We start from the raw sequence: 20,131 nt of genomic DNA on the forward strand, positions 1-20,131 counted from the left end.
GGCTCGCCAATTTGGCCCAAGAACCGAGTTGACCTGTCTATGGCAGGTGCCGAGGTCCAATCACTGAGCGTTGAGCTTTGAGCGCTCTGGTCCAGTACATTCACCTTAAAACCTATAGTTTTTAAATGAGAGATTTAATTCAACTTTTCTTAGGAAATTGGGGTTTTAGAAAAATCACATAGAAGAAGGGGAAACAATTTGGGTATTTGTGGATTCCATCGCTCTCCACTAACACGAAAAGCCTCACTTTTGAATTCGTTCAACGGTGTTGGAGATACCCACATTGTTCTTCTCCAAGGACAAAGGGTCAAGTTTGAGCCTTTCGAGGAATTTTCCTGAGATGTCATCCACGCGTGCGATGGCGCCACCGATCAAAACGACCGTGTGGTGGTCGCAACGGTGGAACCAGGACAACACGATGATGTCGAGGAGGTTGTCAGCTAGAAAGACTCCGCGGTGAGGTCGAAGTCACAATAGACCTTGACCGGTAAGGAGCACGTAATTCAAAATGTTGGTGATGGACTTGACCAAACTGTGTTCTTCGAGAATTTCAATGACGTTGCTAAACATCCCAAAAATAATTCCCATTATTATAATACAATTTTTATAGATTTTTATTCAAGCTTAGAGTTTTCTAGAACATTCATAATGCATGATTAGTACTTATAGAAATATAAATATTTACAATTCATAACTCAAAACAAACTTTAAAGCCTTCCAGGCTCTCTTGCACCTGTATTATCATCTGCTTGTGTACATATCGTGTACATAGTACAGTCATCGCAGTTCAAACACAACAAGAAAAGCAAGGGTAAGCTAGTAAAAATAAAATTTTATAATATATACAATTAAATTAAAAGAGAAAACCAAATTACATGGATCAATTTCTCAATTATTCAATCTTCTTCAAATTCCAACATAAAAATCACATAGATCTCAATGGATTTACACATCCATGATATTCAACAAACAGAATAACAACTGACGCCTTCCGGAAGACCCATATTAAGTAAGTCCTACCAGAGACTAACACATGATCCAAAGATTACCAGCAAATCCAACAGAAAGGATCAGGGTAAGTTCAATACAACCCAAGTCGTGCATCTCATATGTCACGGTGTGCATGAACTCCTCTATCAGCTTCTCACCACCTAATATCTTAGTTTATGTGACTTAGATCATCAGTGAAGCTCGAAGATCTTTGTTACCACATAAGCATCAATACTTAATACACAAACCAATATTAGTCCATACATTATCCAAAATGTATGAATTCAATTCCATACCATTTTCATCATTCAAAATGTGGTTCACAACATTCAAAAGTCTATTTAACATTAAAAAAACAACACTTAAATACTAAACCATCAAAATCTAATATTTTTGCGAGTTTAAATAATATATAAACAAATAACATAATATATAACCTCACATCATCCCTACAAGAGAAATTGAATATTGGGACCACGTCTCCTCCACATTCAGATCTTCTAGCTTAGGGTGCTATTAAAAATTAATGTTAGTTTCCCTTATCTTAATTTCTTGTTTTCCAGGCAACCTCTAGAATTTTAGTCTCTAAGTGTGGATAAGCTTCAAAATACAAGGGTCTAATACAAGTTATCCAAATATAACAAAAATTTAGTATATAATAGAATAAGTTGAGAGGATTCCTTTTCTCAATTGACCCCACTAAGATTGATGACTAAATCATAGAGGAAAACAGAGAATAAGGGATCTCTATAGTAAAAATGAACTTACTCTGTTTGAAAATCTGATCGGATAGAAATTTAGTTTGAATCTTCAACTACAACATGGTGTGATCAGATTTTGGAACAAATGAGCTATGGGAGAGAAATTGAAGAGAGAAGGAAGAGGGAGAGAGAAAAAGGGAAAAAAAGGTGTGGGGGCAGGGACGCTTTTTTCTTTTACGACTGTTACAATGAAAATGAGTGATCTTTCTAAAGCAGAAATGGAGGCCATTAGAGGTGTCATTGTGTTACTCTTGTTTATCTTTGAAATTGAGTGGATGATAAATGATAAAAACTGTTTATTGACAAGAATAATGACGAAATGACAAATGATTATTGTAATTTTAAAATTTATTAAAAAATAAAATAATAAAAAGACATATAATAACATGAGAAAAATTTATAAGAAAGAATCCTATAGGTATAGATGAATCAATATAACATATCTTTTAACTTTTGTTAAGAAATATTTTAAAAATAAATAAATAAAGTGTTTTTCATAATTCAAAAAAAATATATTGTAACTTGATTTAAGCCATAAAAAAGTTTTAAATTTTAGTTTAATTTTATTTTTTCTACAACTACTTCTTTAAAACATTATCCAAACGTAGGCAAGATTGCATTTACTTTGCTAATTAGCATCCCACCAATGTATATACATTAATGAGAAGAGAATCCAACTTTCTCTAAATTCTTAAATGTCAACGTCTATCATATAATGAAATGCTTGATGAAATAAGATATATATGTTGAGTCAACTACTTCAATAAACATAAGCAATTAATCAAATAAATTTAAGTTAATGATGTGGAAATATCATGTTGGAAATTTCAAGAAACAGCATCTATCAATTTTTAAAATGCCTCAAGTTGTCATAATTTTCCTCAGTGACCCTGCCACATTTCCTCTTTCCTCATTTTTCCAGAAAAATAATTTCATTATTCATCATAAGATCAGTGCTGATTGATGGTGAATCTGTAGACTTTGACTTCATAACTGAAAACTTGAAATGTTCAACCCTATCCACATGTGAGCAACAGGCTCAACCCAAATGCTGAAATAATTAATTAGGAACGCATTTATTTATTTATTTATTTTTATTTATTTATTTATTTTTATTTATTTATTTTTTATTTTTTTTTAACTGTATCAAAGTTTAAAATAATACAAATAATTTTATTATTATTTATGTTCTTATTTGTACCGGTATGGGCGAGGCCGAGGTCCACCTGACCGAGACCAGGGGAACTTGGCCGAGAGGCCGAGACCTTGGAAGGCTTGGCCGAGACGACAGAGGGGTCGAGACCTTAGAAGACTTGGCCGAGAAGCCGAGACCTTGGAAGGCTTGGCCGAGACGACCGAGAGGCTGAGACCTTAGAAGACTTGGTCGAGACGACCGAGAGGCCGAGACCTTAGAAGACTTGGCCGAGATGACCGAGACCACTGGAATATGGCCGATGGCCGACCCATGCCATGATGATTTGCTCGACGGCCGACCCCTATTACAGTTAACGTTCAAACCAAGATTAGTGAAGTTAATCTATCATTAAGAATTAGGTAATGCAAACCTAAGAGGTGTCCACCTCGATAAATGGGCCCAATAAGGTAGGCCCACTAGAATAATATAAATAGTACGCATCCCAAGGAGTAAGGTACGTCATTTATTACTGTTCACCTACCTGAGAGCTGACCACCCGCTTTACTGACTTGAGCGTCGGAGTGCCTTCGCAGGTACCCCCACCATCCCGTGTTCACCCGACGACCGAGTCCCGAGTACCGAAGGATAAGCAGGAAGACGAGAAGAATCCCAGTTCATCACCCAGTCACCTGCCCGACCGAAGAAAGGAGAAGAAGACTTCAATAGTTATCTAGGTCCCATCTCCCTAGCAGGAACATTATCCTTCGCCAAATCTTTAATTAGTTTATATATACTGTGATATAAAATAAAAATGATAAAGTAGAAAATATAAATATTTTATTCTAGAAAAAAAATTATATTGATTTTTTTAAAAAGAAGCTTAATAGGGTTCCCCTATGTTCGGTTGCAAGAAAGAAAAATGAAAGATCCTGTAAAAAAGTAGAGTAAAAAATATCTATTCATTTGAGGAAAAAATGACATGAAAATAAAGGAAGTATTGTCATTTAAAAATAATAAATGAATAAATTAAAGCTAAAGAATTGATTTACAAAATTACACATTTTTTTATGCGGCTGAGGGGTAGTTTTGGAATCAGATTTGTTTATTCTTTTCATTATTTATTTTTATATTTAATTGAAAAATTAAATATTTGTGACCGAGTGACATCTTTTTTTGTCATGTTCCTTATTTAACAAAGACAAATGATTTCTTTCAACTTGTTTTCTTATGTTAATTATTTTTTACTCAGCACTCCTTTTTTTTTATTCTGATCTAAATGATAATTTTTTAAAATATATTTAAAAAAGTAATAGATGGAATAATTGTTAATCTAGAACCTTCTGCATATAATGGTAGATTTGTCGTTGGGTTGCTCAACAAGTTGTTATGAGACGGAATACCATCCAACAAAACAATGATTGTCACCCAATAATCAGTAAAAAAACACCAAAAAAATGTTAACGTGTGGTGCTAGTGTATAAACTTTTCTTAATTAGTTAGAAAAATACAAAACCTTAAGAAAATAAATTAGGGAAAACTACCCAAAAAGAGAAAAAGTGATTAGTTAATTAAATTTTGCACTTAAAATATATTTTTTATATAACTTAAAATTCTTCAATTTCGATTTTAGTGCTTATATTTGAAATTATTGTCCATTGAGAATTTAATTTTAATTTTTTATAAATTATTTTTAAAAATTTTACTCTTCAAAAATTTAAATCATTATCTTTTTTTTTTCTAGTTTGGTTGTTTCTAACTACTTTCTAAATACTTAAATTTAGAGTGTTTTATGGTTGATATGAATATTAGAGTGAATTGAGTTTAATAGTCAACAACTTTATGGATTGATTACAAAACTAGAAACAAAGTATTTATTAGTGTATTATTTAGTTTATTTAATAGTGTAAATAATATATGTGAATATTTTTTTTCTTATTTAGAGTTATTTAAAGAGTTATAAAAACTTATAAATACATAATATAATTAAAGGGAGTGTGCATTTTTTTACTCATCATACATAAGAGTCTAGCTCACGAAAGACCTAAAGCTTGTTTACAACGACTCGAACCCAAATTTCTTGGTTACCAAAGAAGCTTTAACCACTAAATCAAACAAATTCTTTTGTCATATTATGATTTTAATTATACTTATTATTATTATTATCATTTATATTATTAAAATTATTAACATTAATAATATTATTAACTATTGTTAATATTGTTAATATTATAAATATTAATATCATATTATTAATATAATTTATATTATTAAAATTATTAACATTCATAATATTATTAACTATTTTTAATATCATTTATATTATTCATATTATTAATATTTTTAATATTATTAAATACTGTTCATATTATTAAATACTGTAAATATTATTAAATATTATAAACATTATAAATTTATTATTATTAAAAATATTATTAAATATTATTAAGTATAGTTAATATTATTAAATATTGTAAATATTATTAAATATTGTAAATATTATTAATATTTTAAATATTATTAGTTTTATAAATATTAATAATAATAATACTTATATTACTGATAATAATAATATTAATATTTGTATTAATATTAATAATTTAATAATATTATTAGTAATTTATTACTAATAATATTATTAAATTATTAATATTAATAAAAATATTAATATTAATATTATTATTGTCAGTAATATCAATATTATTATTATTACAATTATTAAAAATATTTAATCCAAATCCGTATGTAAAAATATGTATGTAATGCTCACTTTACATACGAATCCAAATCCGTATATAAAAATTCGTATGTAACGCTGACTTTACATATGAATCTAAATCCGTATATAATGCTCACTTTACATACGGATTCAGATCCGTATGTAAAAATTCATATGTAAAAATTCGTATGTAATGCTGATTTTACATACGGATCTAAATCCGTATGTACAAATCCGTATGTAACGTCACTTTACATACAAATTCAAATCCGTATGTAAAATCCGTATGTAATGTTCAATTTACATACGGATTTGAATCCGTATATAATAATCGGTATGTAAATAACAAATTTCTCGTAGTGAAAGACCACAAGGGTTTTTCTCACTTGAGAGGACTAGCGTCTTACAATGCATATAAAGATATGAAGTCTTTTCTAGTTTGCTATGTGAATACAATAGTGTTCTCTATAAAACTTAAAAACACAAAAAGATTTAAGCAGTGTTTTGGAACTTAGCAATTTATCTCTTCTCTATTTTCTTATTCAAAGGATAACTTTATATAGGACTTGGAAGAAAGAGTCGTTGCAAATTCTTTTCTTATTATTGAGAGATTTTGAACTCCGATAGCTTTATCTTCCTTTGTCTGACGAGTGTGGTTGTAGAGGTGCATTGAATTAAATGACAATCTTATCTTCTAGAAATATATGATAGTTGACAATACTTATCAGCACTAGGGCGTAGACATTTTTACTCAGAACAAAGTAAAAGCAAAGATAGATAGCTTGACTAGAGTTAATGTAAGCTTGTGCCATGATGATTATTGAAACAAAATAGCTTTAGCTTGTATCCTAAGCGATTTTGATGTAGACTTATAATTTGCATACCATCTAGGTAGATAGAAGACAAAGACATTCCTTGCAACATAGAAATAAAATTCAAGAATATTTTTGTTAGGTATAATGTATGCTGAAAGACTGCGTTTGCTAATTGTCTGTTAGGGGTTTCACTTATCCAAAAAAATGAAGACTACAAGGTGTTGTATCGTTTGTGAGACAAATACTTGTGTCTTACACGATCTGTTGTTTTTCATAATTCATCATCTTATGGACAAAGTATCTTCATGTTACACTTTGTTGTGACAAACACTAAATCAAAACTACGAGACTAGTGAATTTTACTCTAACATTAAGTTTGTAAGAGATAATAAAAGGATAAATCATCTAGGTGATTATAAAACTTAATTCTGTAATTTACACATGAAAGGTTTTTAATGGAATGGAAGAAAAAAAAATTAATCAAGTTTATCCCTTATATTAAATTCGTCATGTCATGAACAATAATTAGGGGTAAAAAATATTTTTGTTCTTATTCGAGTAATTGAATCTTATGAGAAAGAGACCTAATTTTGTAGTCTTGTCAATTCGTTTTTTGAAACTTTGATCAATCTTATGATAGGTAGATTTTTCAAAAGATATATGATAAGACTCAAGATAATTTTACATCCCTTTATTTGGTCTAAGTTTTTGTGTAACTTTCATACTTAGTTTAAATAAACTTACTCTATTAAATTAACTATTCGAGTGTGTGATTCATACAAAACTTCATTTCACCAATGCATTTCGTTTGTTCACGTGACAAATCCTCCATCTTGAATCCAAATCATATTTTCATAATGTGTAAGATGAGATTGTGATTTTGCTTTGTCTTACATGATTTATATTGGATTAAGCATGTGAAACTAAGTCTTGGATTCATCAATCTTGCAAAATTTCATGAAACTAAGGATAAGACGAAGACTCAAGTCCATTTGTCCTTTAGAATCCACTAGACGAAACTTCAAGTTGTCAAAACTTTAGAATTTGTCAAGAGTTAGAAAAAAATCATCAATCTGATAACCATATTTGACCATATTTAAGTTGAAATCTTTAGTTTATTAACTAGCATATCGGATGTAACTTTCTAGGCAAATTCTCTTTTTCTCTAAATGATTTAAATCCAAAACATATACGATAAATTATCCAAAATTTTTAATATTAAACAATATTATATTACAAAATTCTGGCATGTTACTAAGAATCGTTGTGTATCTATCGTGTCTCAATCCTATTAAAAAAATAGTATTATACCCATTTAAAACAGGTATTCTTCCTTAAAATTAGAACAAACTGAAGTCACATGTTAGGGTTGTTTGGATGTCTAATTAGGACTAAAGGATTAATGTTATCACAATGGATCTATTTGATAGATACTACTTTGAATAATTAGTAAACATGATTGATTTGAAAGTTATAAGAACATGGTCTATGCAGAATTAAACTATCAAAAAGTCATTTGGAAGTGATACACTGGATTTGATGAAAATATGGTTGGGAAGGGAATATTTCGTACCAGTAACATGAACTCTATCATGTGAGCTTTGGACCAACCAATTTAAAGAAATAACTAAAAAATTTAAATTATTGAAATTAAACACGTCTTAACATTTATATATAAATTTGTTGTATCTAAATAATTATTAATTAATAATAAAACATTAAACGTAGTTTCGTTTATCTGATTTAAATTTAAACCACTTTTGGGTAGTGTTCTTACAACAAGGACCAAGAACACTAAAATAAGGTTGACAAGATTAACTCTTATACAAATCTTCCGAACTTTGGGCTGGACTCTCTCGGTCTCTTCTCACATTGGGTGCTCTAGACTTCTCCTCAAGGTAGATGCTCTCGGCTTCTCTTTCGGCTAAGTGCTCTCGGCTTCTCCTTCGGCTAAGAGCTCTCGGCTTCTCTTTCGGCTAAGTGCTCTCGGCTTCTCCTTCAGCTAGGTGCTCTCGGCTTCTCCTTCAGCTAGGTGATCTCGGCTTCTTCTCGGGTTGGGCTCTCGGCTTCTTCTCCTCACAGGTGGGTGTGTGTACCTGCAAGGCGCTCCGATGCCAAAGTCAGATATAGTTTTTTGCTTATCAGATCAATTGAAATTCTCCTTACCTTTTGAGCTGAACCTCTATTTATAAGGCTCTCTTATTGGGCTTAAGAGTTACTTAGGTCTTTTCTTTTTGCACCTAACATTTTGAAAACACACACCTGTATATTTGGGCCCATCTTATGGGCTTTGCTATAATCACTAATTTAATTTTACGCACAACCTTTCGGTCGGTCGAGACTTTCGGTTGACCTTTCGGCCGCACAACCTCTCGATCGGTCAAGACTTTCAGTTGACCTTTCGGCGTCAGAGCCTCACGGTCGGTCGAGACTTTCAGTTGACCTTTCGGCGTCGAGACTTTCGGTTGACCTTTCGGCCGTACAACCTTTCGGTCGGTCGAGACTTTCAGTTGACCTTTCGGCTTAGACAGTACACTAGCCCCCCAGGCATGAGGATTTGAAAAAGACGTTATGCCTAATGAAAAGGACAAATTTTGTATTTAATACCTTCCGTATCAAAGTATTGCCTTGTTTCGTGTACTTTTCTTGATTATGTCGATTAACATGACGAGTTATAGTTGTGATATCGTAACGCTTCGGTTGGAAGGGTTTTTTGTTTTTATTGATTCAGAAAGATTGAACCGAATACTCTCAAAAGGTATAATGTCTTCTTCAAGCTCTGTTTCGATTTCTGATGAATTTATAGAATTCTTGGACATGAGTAACGAGGCTATCAGGAAAGTAATTGAGATGAATCGAGCAAATTTGGTGAGAGGTCGGCCGGCACTCGCGATGATAATAGAGAGAGCGGGCGTTCGGCCAATACTTGCAATGTCATCGAGCAAGTTTGGTGGGAGGTCGGCCGGCACTCGTGATGATAATCGAGTAAGCGGGCGTTCGGCCAATACTTGCAATGTCATCGAGCAAGTTAGTAGTGATGAGTTCAAGTGAAGAAGCTATAGATCTTGAAGCTGAATAAAGAGTTGGTTGAATCCAGCAAGAGTCTTGAATAACATAATTTTTTCTTTGTTTGAAGATGTGTTTACCTTTTTCCTTTCGGTCAACCTTTCGTCCTATAACTTATTGAAAAATGATAACAATTGTTTGGAGCCGTTTACCTTTCGAGCGAGCGTAGTGAGCGGCCGGCCATTACTTGCGATCATAATCAAACGAGCGTAGTGAGCGGCCGGCCATTACTTGGGATGACAATCGAGCAAATTTGGTAAGTGGTCGGCCAACAATGAGATTCAACGTTTGAAAGGAAACTTCGCTGAAGCTGATAATAATCTTCGTTTAGAATCTGTGATAAACCAGTTGAATTCAAGGGTTACTCGAGCTGAGGGTTATGTTGTTCAGCAACACAAGTTGGGTTTTGTAAAACCTCTCCAGCAAGCCGAGTATTTTTGCAAGATTCCATTGGATGCTGGAAATTTCGACATGGGCAAAGATTTTTATAATGACGAACTGATGCCCATCAGTGAAATTCCTTATGATGAAGATGAAGATGGTGGCACTGATGATGTTAGACGTGCCGGCGCCGAATAGCTTGTTTTAGTTGGTTTGTAAGAACTCCCAAGTAAAGTTCCAGGGTGGCACTGAGGATGTAACATGTTTTCTCCCAGCCACTTGATGGTTATTTTGGATGTATAACATCAAGTTATATATAATATTCTATTTACTTTACACGTATCCCAATTATTTGCTAGTGAATAATCTTTATTTATCACAAATGTGCATGAAAGATAAAGTGAAGATGTGATTGTCCACTTTCAATTTTTGAGTTTGAACCGAAACTAATTGTCTATGAACTTTCTAATTTTTGAGTTAGAGACCAATTTTGACTGTTTTTATAGGCTTGAACTTTTGGACTTGATACTGATACGCCAATGTTTATTTAGACTTCTCGGTTTTGTCTTGAGACCTCTCGGTTTTGCATTAGAACCTTTCGGTTTTTCGATAAAACCTGTTGGTTTTTGTTTTATGTCATGCAAAAAATGAGACCTCTCGGTTTTTGTATTAGAACCTTTCGGTTTTTTATAAAACCTTTCAGTTTTGTATTGGAACCTTTCGGTTTTTTATAAGACCTTTCGGTTTTTTATTGGAACCTTTCGGTTTTTTATAAAACCTTTCGGTTTTGTATTGGAACCTTTCAGTTTTTTATAAAACCTCTCGGTTTTTGTTTTCTGCCATGCAAAAAATGAGACCTCTCGGTTTTTGTATTAAAACCTTTCGGTTTTTTATAAGACCTTTCGGTTTTGTATTGGAACCTTTCGGTTTTTGTTTTCTGCCATGCAAAAAATGAGACCTCTCGGTTTTTGTATTAAAACCTTTCGGTTTTTTATAAGACCTTTCGGTTTTGTATTGGAACCTTTCGGTTTTGTATTGGAACCTTTCAGTTTTTGTTTTCTGCCATGCAAAAAATGAGACCTCTCGGTTTTTGTATTAAAACCTTTCGGTTTTTTATAAGACCTTTCGGTTTTGTATTGGAACCTTTCGGTTTTTTTATAAAACCTCTCGGTTTTTGTTTTCTGCCATGCAAAAAATGAGACCTCTCGGTTTTTGTATTAAGACCTTTCGGTTTTGTATTGGAACCTTTCGGTTTTGTATTGGAACCTTTCGGTTTTGTATTGGAACCTTTCGGTTTTGTATTGGAACCTTTCGGTTTTTGTTTTCTGACATGCAAAAAATGAGACCTCTCGGTTTTTGTATTAAAACCTTTCGGTTTTTTATAAGACCTTTCGGTTTTGTATTGGAACCTTTCGGTTTTTTTATAAAACCTCTCGGTTTTTGTTTTCTGCCATGCAAAAAATGAGACCTCTCGGTTTTTGTATTAAAACCTTTCGGTTTTTTATAAGACCTTTCGGTTTTATATTGGAACCTTTCGGTTTTTTGATAAGAGCTCTCGGATTTCTATTGGAACCTTTCGATTTTTTGAAACACACTCGAGAGAGGGATTTCACCTGGAGTGAAAGCATCTTGATCCGAGAGGCTTGAAGATCGAGACACACTCTCGGGAGGGATTTCACCTGGAGTGAAAACATCCTGGACCGAGAGGTTTGAAGTACGAGATACACTCTCGGGAGGGATTTCACTTGAAGTGAAAGCATCCAGGACCGAGAGGTTTGAAGTATGCGAAGCATTGATGGATTTAACAATTTGACTCTTCATGTGAATAACTTCTTCATTAAGTGTTTCAATCTTGAATAAGACTCTCTTTATACATGAAAAATCATCCTTGACCGAAAGGTTTTACATACAAGGATGAGTGCTTAACTGCCTTGGACTTTGTCTGCTCCTTATCCCTCCATCTCTATCAAAGCGTTTCAACTGCCCAACTTGAATCAATTCTTCAATTCTATCTTTCAAAGCTACATTCTTCGTGTATGACGACCATGATTCTTGTGGTATCTTTCAATTCCATCTCTATCAAAGAGTAGTGAGCGGCCGGTACTTGCGATGATAATCGAGCAAGTTTGGTGAGCGTTCGGCCGGCACTTGCGATGTTAATCGAGCAAGCGGGCAATCATTGGGCCAATACTTGCGATGTTACTCAAGCAAGTTTGGTGAGTGTTCGGCCGGCACTTGGATGTTAATCGAGCAAGCGGGCAATCATTCGGCCAATACTTGCGATGTTACTCAAGCAAGTTTGGTGAGCGTTCGGCCGGCACTTGCGATGTTAATCGAGCAAGCGGGCAATCGTTCGGCCAACACTTGCGATGATAATCGAGCAAGTTTGGTGAGTGTTCGGCCGGCACTTGCGATGTTAATCGAGCAAGCGGGCAATCATTCGGCCAATACTTGCGATGTTACTCAAGCAAGTTTGGTGAGCGTTCGGCCGGCACTTGCGATGTTAATCGAGCAAGCGGGCAATCATTGGGCCAATACTTGCGATGATAATCGAGCAAGTTTGGTGAGTGTTCGGCCGGCACTTGCGATGTTAATCGAGCAAGCGGGCAATCATTGGGCCAATACTTGCGATGTTACTCAAGCAAGTTTGGTGAGCGTTCGGCCGGCACTTGCGATGTTAATCGAGCAAGCGGGCAATCGTTCGGCCAACACTTGCGATGTTACTCAAGCAAGTTTGGTGAGTGTTCGGCCGGCACTTGCGATGTTAATCGAGCAAGCGGGCAATCATTCGGCCAATACTTGCGATGTTACTCAAGCAAGTTTGGTGAGCGTTCGGCCGGCACTTGCGATGTTAATCGAGCAAGCGGGCAATCATTCGGCCAATACTTGCGATGTTACTCAAGCAAGTTTGGTGAGCGTTCGGCCGGCACTTGCGATGTTAATCGAGCAAGCGGGCAATCATTGGGCCAATACTTGCGATGTTAATCAAGCAAGTTTGGTGAGCGTTCGGCCGGCACTTGCGATGTTAATCGAGCAAGCGTAGTGAGCGGCCGGCCATTACTTGCGATGATAATCGTCAAGATTGGTTGCCGGTTTTTTGCAAAGTCTGTCGGCAAATGGTCTCGGTTTCAGTGCTGTAATCATATGATGCATTGTGACTTTCGGACTGAGATTGCGGATACTTAGTGCTACCTTTCCAAAGCACTGCATAAATGTTCTTAGGGATTCTCCCTTTTCTTACCTTATATTCACTAAGGCAATTGATGTCAGATGATGTGGTCGGCTTGTAGCAAAATGAGCTACAAACTTTTTTACTAAAGTGTTGAAACAATCAATGGATAACGGTGGCAACCGAGTATGCCAACTCAGAGCCCCTCCCTTCAAAGTTGTTGGGAATACTCGGCACAAAATGGCATCATTCCACGTATACAAACTTATCTACGTTGTGTATACTGCAATGTGTTAATCAGGATCTGTACCTCCATCATATTTCTCCATGGTAAAATTCTTCCCATTTTTCGGGCAGTGAGGTTTCTATAACGGCTTCAAAAAATGGATGCCTCCTGACAAATATTCCTACAAAGATACCAGAAGTCTCTGGTATTCTCTCCCTTGTAGTTTCAAATCTTTTCTCATTATGTACCCTTTGGTGGACATGTTCTTGGTTGAACAGTTTCAAATGATGTGTTTAAATTCGTCTCTTCATTCAACTTCCTTTTCATGTACGCATTCTCCGCCCTTAGCATACTTAACTTTTCTTCATTGCTTCTCTTTAGTGTTTCGAACTCTCTTTGTAACTGCATGAGCATAGCCATTGATATGGAATTTTGATTATCTCTCTGCTCCCCAGATTGCTCTCCACCTTGTTCTTCTCATTTGATTCATCTTGTCTTCAACCTTTTTCAGCTACTTCTCGGCCCCACGGTGGGCGCCAAAATGTTCTTACAACAAGGACCAAGAACACTAAAATTAGGTTGACAAGATTAACTCTTATACAAATCTTCCGAACTTTGGGCTGGACTCTCTCGGTCTCTTCTCACATTGGGTGCTCTAGACTTCTCCTCAAGGTAGATGCTCTCGGCTTCTCTTTCGGCTAAGTGCTCTCGGCTTCTCCTTCGGCTAAGAGCTCTCGGCTTCTCTTTCGGCTAAGTGCTCTCGGCTTCTCCTTCAGCTAGGTGCTCTCGGCTTCTCCTTCACCTAGGTGCTCTCGGCTTTTCCTTCAGCTAGGTGATCTCGGCTTCTTCTCGGGTTGGGCTCTCGGCTTCTTCTCCTCACAGGTGGGTGTGTGTACCTGCAAGGCGCTCCGATGCCAAAGTCAGATATAGTTTTTTGCTTATCAGATCAATTGAAATTCTCCTTACCTTTTGAGCTGAACCTCTATTTATAAGGCTCTCTTATTGGGCTTAAGAGTTACTTAGGTCTTTTCTTTTTGCACCTAACATTTTGAAAACACACACCTGTATATTTGGGCCCATCTTATGGGCTTTGCTATAATCACTAATTTAATTTTACGCACAACCTTTCGGTCGGTCGAGACTTTCGGTTGACCTTTCGGCCGCACAACCTCTCGGTCGGTCAAGACTTTCAGTTGACCTTTCGGCGTCAGAGCCTCACGGTCGGTCGAGACTTTCAGTTGACCTTTCGGCGTCGAGACTTTCGGTTGACCTTTCGGCCGTACAACCTTTCGGTCGGTCGAGACTTTCAGTTGACCTTTCGGCCTAGACAGTACAGGTAGTATAACTCAATATGATGATCATGTTATTAACTGTTACAAAGTCAATCTCATTTACTAGTTATTCAAAATAGTCTATCAAACTAGATTCGTTGCGATAACAACTTAAACATTAAAACTACACTTAATTTGAATATATTATTTTAAATTTTTAAGATTACGGCTCAAAATCCACCACTGATTCCTTCTTTATTCTTTTGAGTTTTAAGGATTTAGAGAGAAAAGTTAATATAAATCCACTCATTCATTGTTAATATTCCATGTAGCAGCAAAATAATTCTCCAAAAAAAAAATTGTGATCAGAAGTAAAGATTTTAATCAGCTCACGGTTTTAAGCAAAGCCAACAGAATTGATGCCGCAAGATACGTAAATTTTTCTCTCTTTTTATTTCCTTTCAATTAACATATTAGAAATTTTTAATTTTCGTTTGATTGTGACTTTAGAATTATTAGAAAAATTAATTAAAACTCGAACACTGCTTCTTAAGAGTAGGGTGTCTACCAATTTCACCACTCCAAAGCATAATAACCAAATTGGAGTCAATTATCGAGATTCAAACAATCAATTCAAATACAATATTTATTTACTAAACATTCAATAAAATAATTTTAAAGAATTATATTAGAATCTTATAAAAATGTTAGAAATATAAAAAAAATATAATAAATAATATTTATTAAAATACAGAGATTTATTATATTTTTAATTCTTATATTACAGAATAAAATAAAAATAGAAAGAGTAAACACTATACACTAATAACCAACAACGAAAATCGGTGAAAAGAGAAAAAAAAAACAAAAACTAACGAGGCTACGTGGACTTTATTTATTGTTGCACTAGTTTTCAAAACACTTGAAGTGTAGATGATAACTCTCTCCAAGGTCAAACAAAAGGTCACCGTCAATGGTTTTACAGAGAAAATTCATAACCCAAAACGTTGAGAAAGTTATGTTTCTGGATTCGTTTAGAGCAATATAATAGATGTGCTAGCGAGACTCATTCCTTCAAAAATCCACTTGATCTAAACACAAAACTTAAATTGTATTCATGAGAATCTGGCACACAAACATTTATTGTAAAACAATTGATATGATATATAATTCTTATGTAAGAACAAGTAGCAGTTCTTAAGAATTTTAAAACAAATAACGTAAGATTCATTTCATTTTCTCAGAAGGTTAGAAATTAGAGATAAAACTTTGGTGATAAAAAAGTCTTGAATCTTAGATAACATTTTGGATCCATTGATGTTTTAGTCTGTATAATATTTGTTTAACAATCAAAAGGTGACACTCATCATTTCTTTATATATATGTTGATTAGTTTATCACATCATGTTACTTATTTTACTCATTTTTTTTCACTCTCTCTATAACATGCTGTGTCTATACGTCATTTTCCCATAATTATTAACGGAAGTCCATGCTAAAACTCTAATAAAGTATAGATACAGAACTCCAGATGTATGCTGCGGCACAAATATGATATATATATATATATATATATACATATATAATATGCATTGCAGAACAGGAAGAGGGTTGAGGGAGAAGGAAGAAACAAAAATGAAGAGCACTAGGAGAGAAGTGGAGAAGAGATCAGAGATAGGTTCTGTCATTGAAGAACTTTCCATGATGGGCACAGTTAAACCTGGTGAAAAGCATGAGTCTGGTTATATCCCCACCAAGCCTTTCCTTTCTGTTTGTTATTTTGTGCTACAAGTTCTTGGTGAGTACTTGGTCCTTGATCTCTTTCTTTAAGTTTCAAAGATGTGACGTGACGCCTACAACATTGCCATTGTGTGTCTAGCAGATAAGATAGGACCAACAATGGCTGTTTTGAGACAAGACGTGTACCAGAATATTAAGGTTAACCACCAAACCACTTCTCTCCGAACAATAACTATGGCAATTGATAATCTAAACCCACTAATGTTTGTATATAATACATAATAAACAATATTAATTTTTCTAATGAATTGAAAAACTTATGTACATAACAAGTAACTATAGATTGAAAACTTACCTACCAATTATTAGTTAGGCTGTATGTTGATTTCTGTTTTGTTGCAGACACTGGAACTGATGCATGAATCAAATACCTCAGTGAACTCGAATTTGGTCGAGATATTGAAGTCGGAAGCGAAAGAAGGCAATGCAAGAAAAGGGTCTAGCTGCAGTAAGGCCATGGTTTGGCTCACTAGGTGAAAAACCAGACACATTAATTTATATAAACAATATAATATTTGCTACTTTGATACTACTCACTATATCAGCAATGTGTATAGAAATTGTAGGACTAAAATGATATCTTTTGTGTAACTTTGCAGGACCCTGGATTTCACCTCCTCATTATTACAAGCACTAGCAAAAGACCCTGAAAAGAGAATGGAGCAAGTAGTTGAAGAGGCCTATGAAGTCACCTTAAAACCCTGGCATGGATGGATTTCATCAGCTGCTTTCAGAGTAACAATCACTTAATTTTTTTCTTCCATGGTTTAACCACTTCTTTGCTTGTTGATGGATTAGCTGGCTAATTTACCTGTAGGGTACAACTCAAATACAATATGTGTGTCTATTTTGGCGTTTGATTACTCTTATTTCACGTCTTTGATCGGATATAAAAATAGAAACTATTCAGAGTAGTTTTGAGTGGATCATAGATCCGAGTTTAGCTTTATCTTATGTGAAACTAAAGATACACTATGATAACCCCTTTTTCACCACATTCTTAAAATGACCAAAAAATGTTTACATTAAATGGAATTGCAGGTGGCTCTAAGACTGGTACCAGAAAGTAAAACATTTGTTAATATTCTTAAAACTGAAGAGGAAAACTATGACATCCTAAAGGAGAAAATGCAGATGTTGGTTTCTCTGTTTGTGCCTTTTCTTGAGGATGTACATTGTATTCTTGTAAGCTTGGTTTCCTGATTCATAACATAACAATAATTGGTAATGAATTTTTCTGTTGTCTGCTAACATTGTGGATATTTTTGCAGAGATTGTATAACTTGGACAAGATAAAGTCAACCTGAAGTCAAAGAGAGAATAAATAATGCTATGTTTTGTGTATTTTCTTCTGGAGAGAAATTATTAATGGTTTGAGACAGTTATGTTTTCTATTATTCCTTACACTAATTAAGTATTACTATTTTTTTTCTGTAAATTTAAAAACATATATATTATGTAAAGATTAACAGAGGTCATAAATAGTTATGGTTTCATTTTCCTTTCTGTACAGTTACTTTAATGTAAATGAAAATGTAAATATTTTCTATACTAAAGTTTGTATGACAGAATTAATTATGGCATCAAAGTCAGAATACGCGTTAATGGTTCTCTCTCTCTTAAATATATTTAGAACGTGACCCTCAAAATGCTCCTATGCTTGAGGTTGTATAAATCACATGCTCAAGTGGCTAATTTAATATGTGTTGAGCTTATGATTATTTCAAGTAATAAATATTAGTGTTATAGTATAAGGTTTACATTTATTTAAAAAAAAACTCTTAAAATTTGTAAAACAAATGTTGTTCATTTATCTTAAAATAAATATTATAATTAAAAATAATAATGACAGTATGGGTTGTTTTGATCTGTTTTAACCTATTTCAGTGTACTCAGCAAAAAAGTAGGTCAAAATAGTTTAATCCACAACTTGCAAGTTACTTTCTCTAGCTTTCTCCTGCATAATTGTAGGATGGTACTCTGACCCGTGTTTGAAAAATAATTTCAATGCCCAACAAAATATGAAAGAATGGGTTAACTCTAAAAAGGGTGGTGTGAATAGAGCTAACGAAAACACTTTTAGAAAACTTTTTCACAAATGAGTAATCAAACGCTAATGAGGGTTATCTCACAGTTTTATAAAACACCTTCACAAACCTTTTCAAAAAGGATAGCCAAAAGGTAATGTGCGTATTCACAAAAGGTTCTACTAAAGAAATTAAATTACGAATATTACTATTGTCACTTCTACTTACAATGAATATATAAATTCACTCCAAATTATTTAAGTACATAAAGCCCTTCCAAGATAGGTACATAAAGTCTCTTCCGTTTACTTAAACTATCTCTATTTACTTAAACTCCCTCTATGCTTAAATGTGAGTACACAAGGTCTCTAAAAAAAGTAAACAATGTCTCTCCAAAATATTCATCAAAAGTCATGTTTACAGGACTCACACTCAAATGAGTGAATATGAAATGCAGGTAACGTTGTTTTAAGAGATAACTTCACATACGTGAGTGATTTACAAAAAGATCACTTTCTCTTTTAAATCTCTAGTATGACTACAATTTTAGCACTTGAACAATTTTTCACATTGATCTCATGCACTTGAGGCTCAATGGTTTATATTTGAGAACCTTATCTTTTTCTACATTAAAGTTCTACTTATATGGATGTTCAGAAACAACTCTTTTAGGTAGCGTGCTTCAAAACGTCTTGGGTCATAACTTTTCCAAAGATTTATTACTTTCTACTAACAACCTTTGTTTTGTAGTACAAGAAGTTGGTGAAACCACAATCTTACCTCTGAGATGTCTTTGTACCACTATCAATACCAAATTGAACTTTCACACATTGATAAATGGTACCATGTGTCAAAATCTTTCTTGAAAGATGTTATTGGTTAATTCGTAGGCTTTAAAATGTAATATCGCAATGATGTGTCTTATGTCGAGCACATGTGAATTGTGTTTATTCCATTAGGGATAGATCGTCTATTATTTGTGCTTTTGTAAACTCGTCAATTCATTGTCTTAGCTTCTATGACTACCTACATCTTCTTTTGTTTTATACGTCTATTTTGTACTTGCATTTTATGAACTCGTTTTTCTGACTTTTTCTTTAGAGATGCTTACTTTAACTTGTGATCTTTAAGCCTTTTGTACTCTCATCTCGTAGGATATGTGTGATGATGAATCCTTTTACAACAACAAAGCTGATATGAATCCAAATAGGAATGACAATAAAATTGAGAATTTAGGGTTACGGAACAGAATAAATTCAAACAGTAACAATAAAAACCTGGATAAAGGAAGGCGCCACAAACAAGGTTTGATAAGCCTAAGGATGATCGCCACAAGAATTGGTGGATTCTTGATAAGATCGCAAGATACAGGAAAAACCCTAGCAGAGAAACACTCTAAAAAATTGTCAAAATATTCGTCCCCCTAATCTGAGGTCCAATAGTGTATAAATTACAAAGGTTTTTTCTTGTTTGTAAGAAAATAAGATGATACTACAATCCTTATATTTTAAGAATGATCATTTGTCCCAATGGTTAGGTTGATACTCTGTACTTGGTCCTGAGTTCAAATCCTAACTCCAAATAAAATAATAATGTTATTTTATTTTAATATTCCAATCTTGTTGTGTGTGGCCCTTAGGCTTGGATGTCGGCATCATTCCCTCCCTCTTGAGAAAGACCTTGGAGGATGTCTGCATCATTCCCTCCCTCTTGAATTCAAGGTCCATCTCGTATTGAAGCTTGGATTTTCTTTGTCTAGTTAACATTTCTTTCC

The 20,131-nt window shown here is 34.1% G+C and overlaps 1 protein-coding gene across 3 annotated transcripts; it reads left to right on the plus strand.

Annotated features, from left to right (window-relative positions):
- Positions 1-16,107: 16,107 nt before the first annotated feature.
- LOC137815440 (glycolipid transfer protein 2) lies at positions 16,108-17,918 on the plus strand. Of its 3 annotated transcripts, none has more exons than XM_068618567.2 (6): positions 16,109-16,328; positions 16,410-16,468; positions 16,673-16,803; positions 16,930-17,065; positions 17,372-17,515; positions 17,602-17,918. In XM_068618567.2, exons 1-6 carry the CDS (start codon positions 16,118-16,120, stop codon positions 17,635-17,637), a joined length of 717 nt encoding a protein of 238 aa, XP_068474668.2. In that variant the 5' UTR covers positions 16,109-16,117; the 3' UTR covers positions 17,638-17,918. The 3 variants fall into 3 exon arrangements, with proteins under 3 accessions (XP_068474670.2, XP_068474668.2, XP_068474669.1); XM_068618568.2 differs by having other exon boundaries at positions 16,110-16,328; positions 16,413-16,468; XM_068618569.2 differs by lacking the exon at positions 17,372-17,515 and having other exon boundaries at positions 16,108-16,328.
- The last annotated feature ends 2,213 nt before the right edge of the window (positions 17,919-20,131 follow it).

Source organism: Phaseolus vulgaris, chromosome 1 (genome assembly GCF_051622355.1).
Source record: "Phaseolus vulgaris cultivar YP4 chromosome 1, ASM5162235v1, whole genome shotgun sequence".
Classification (NCBI taxonomy): Eukaryota; Viridiplantae; Streptophyta; class Magnoliopsida; order Fabales; family Fabaceae; genus Phaseolus; species Phaseolus vulgaris.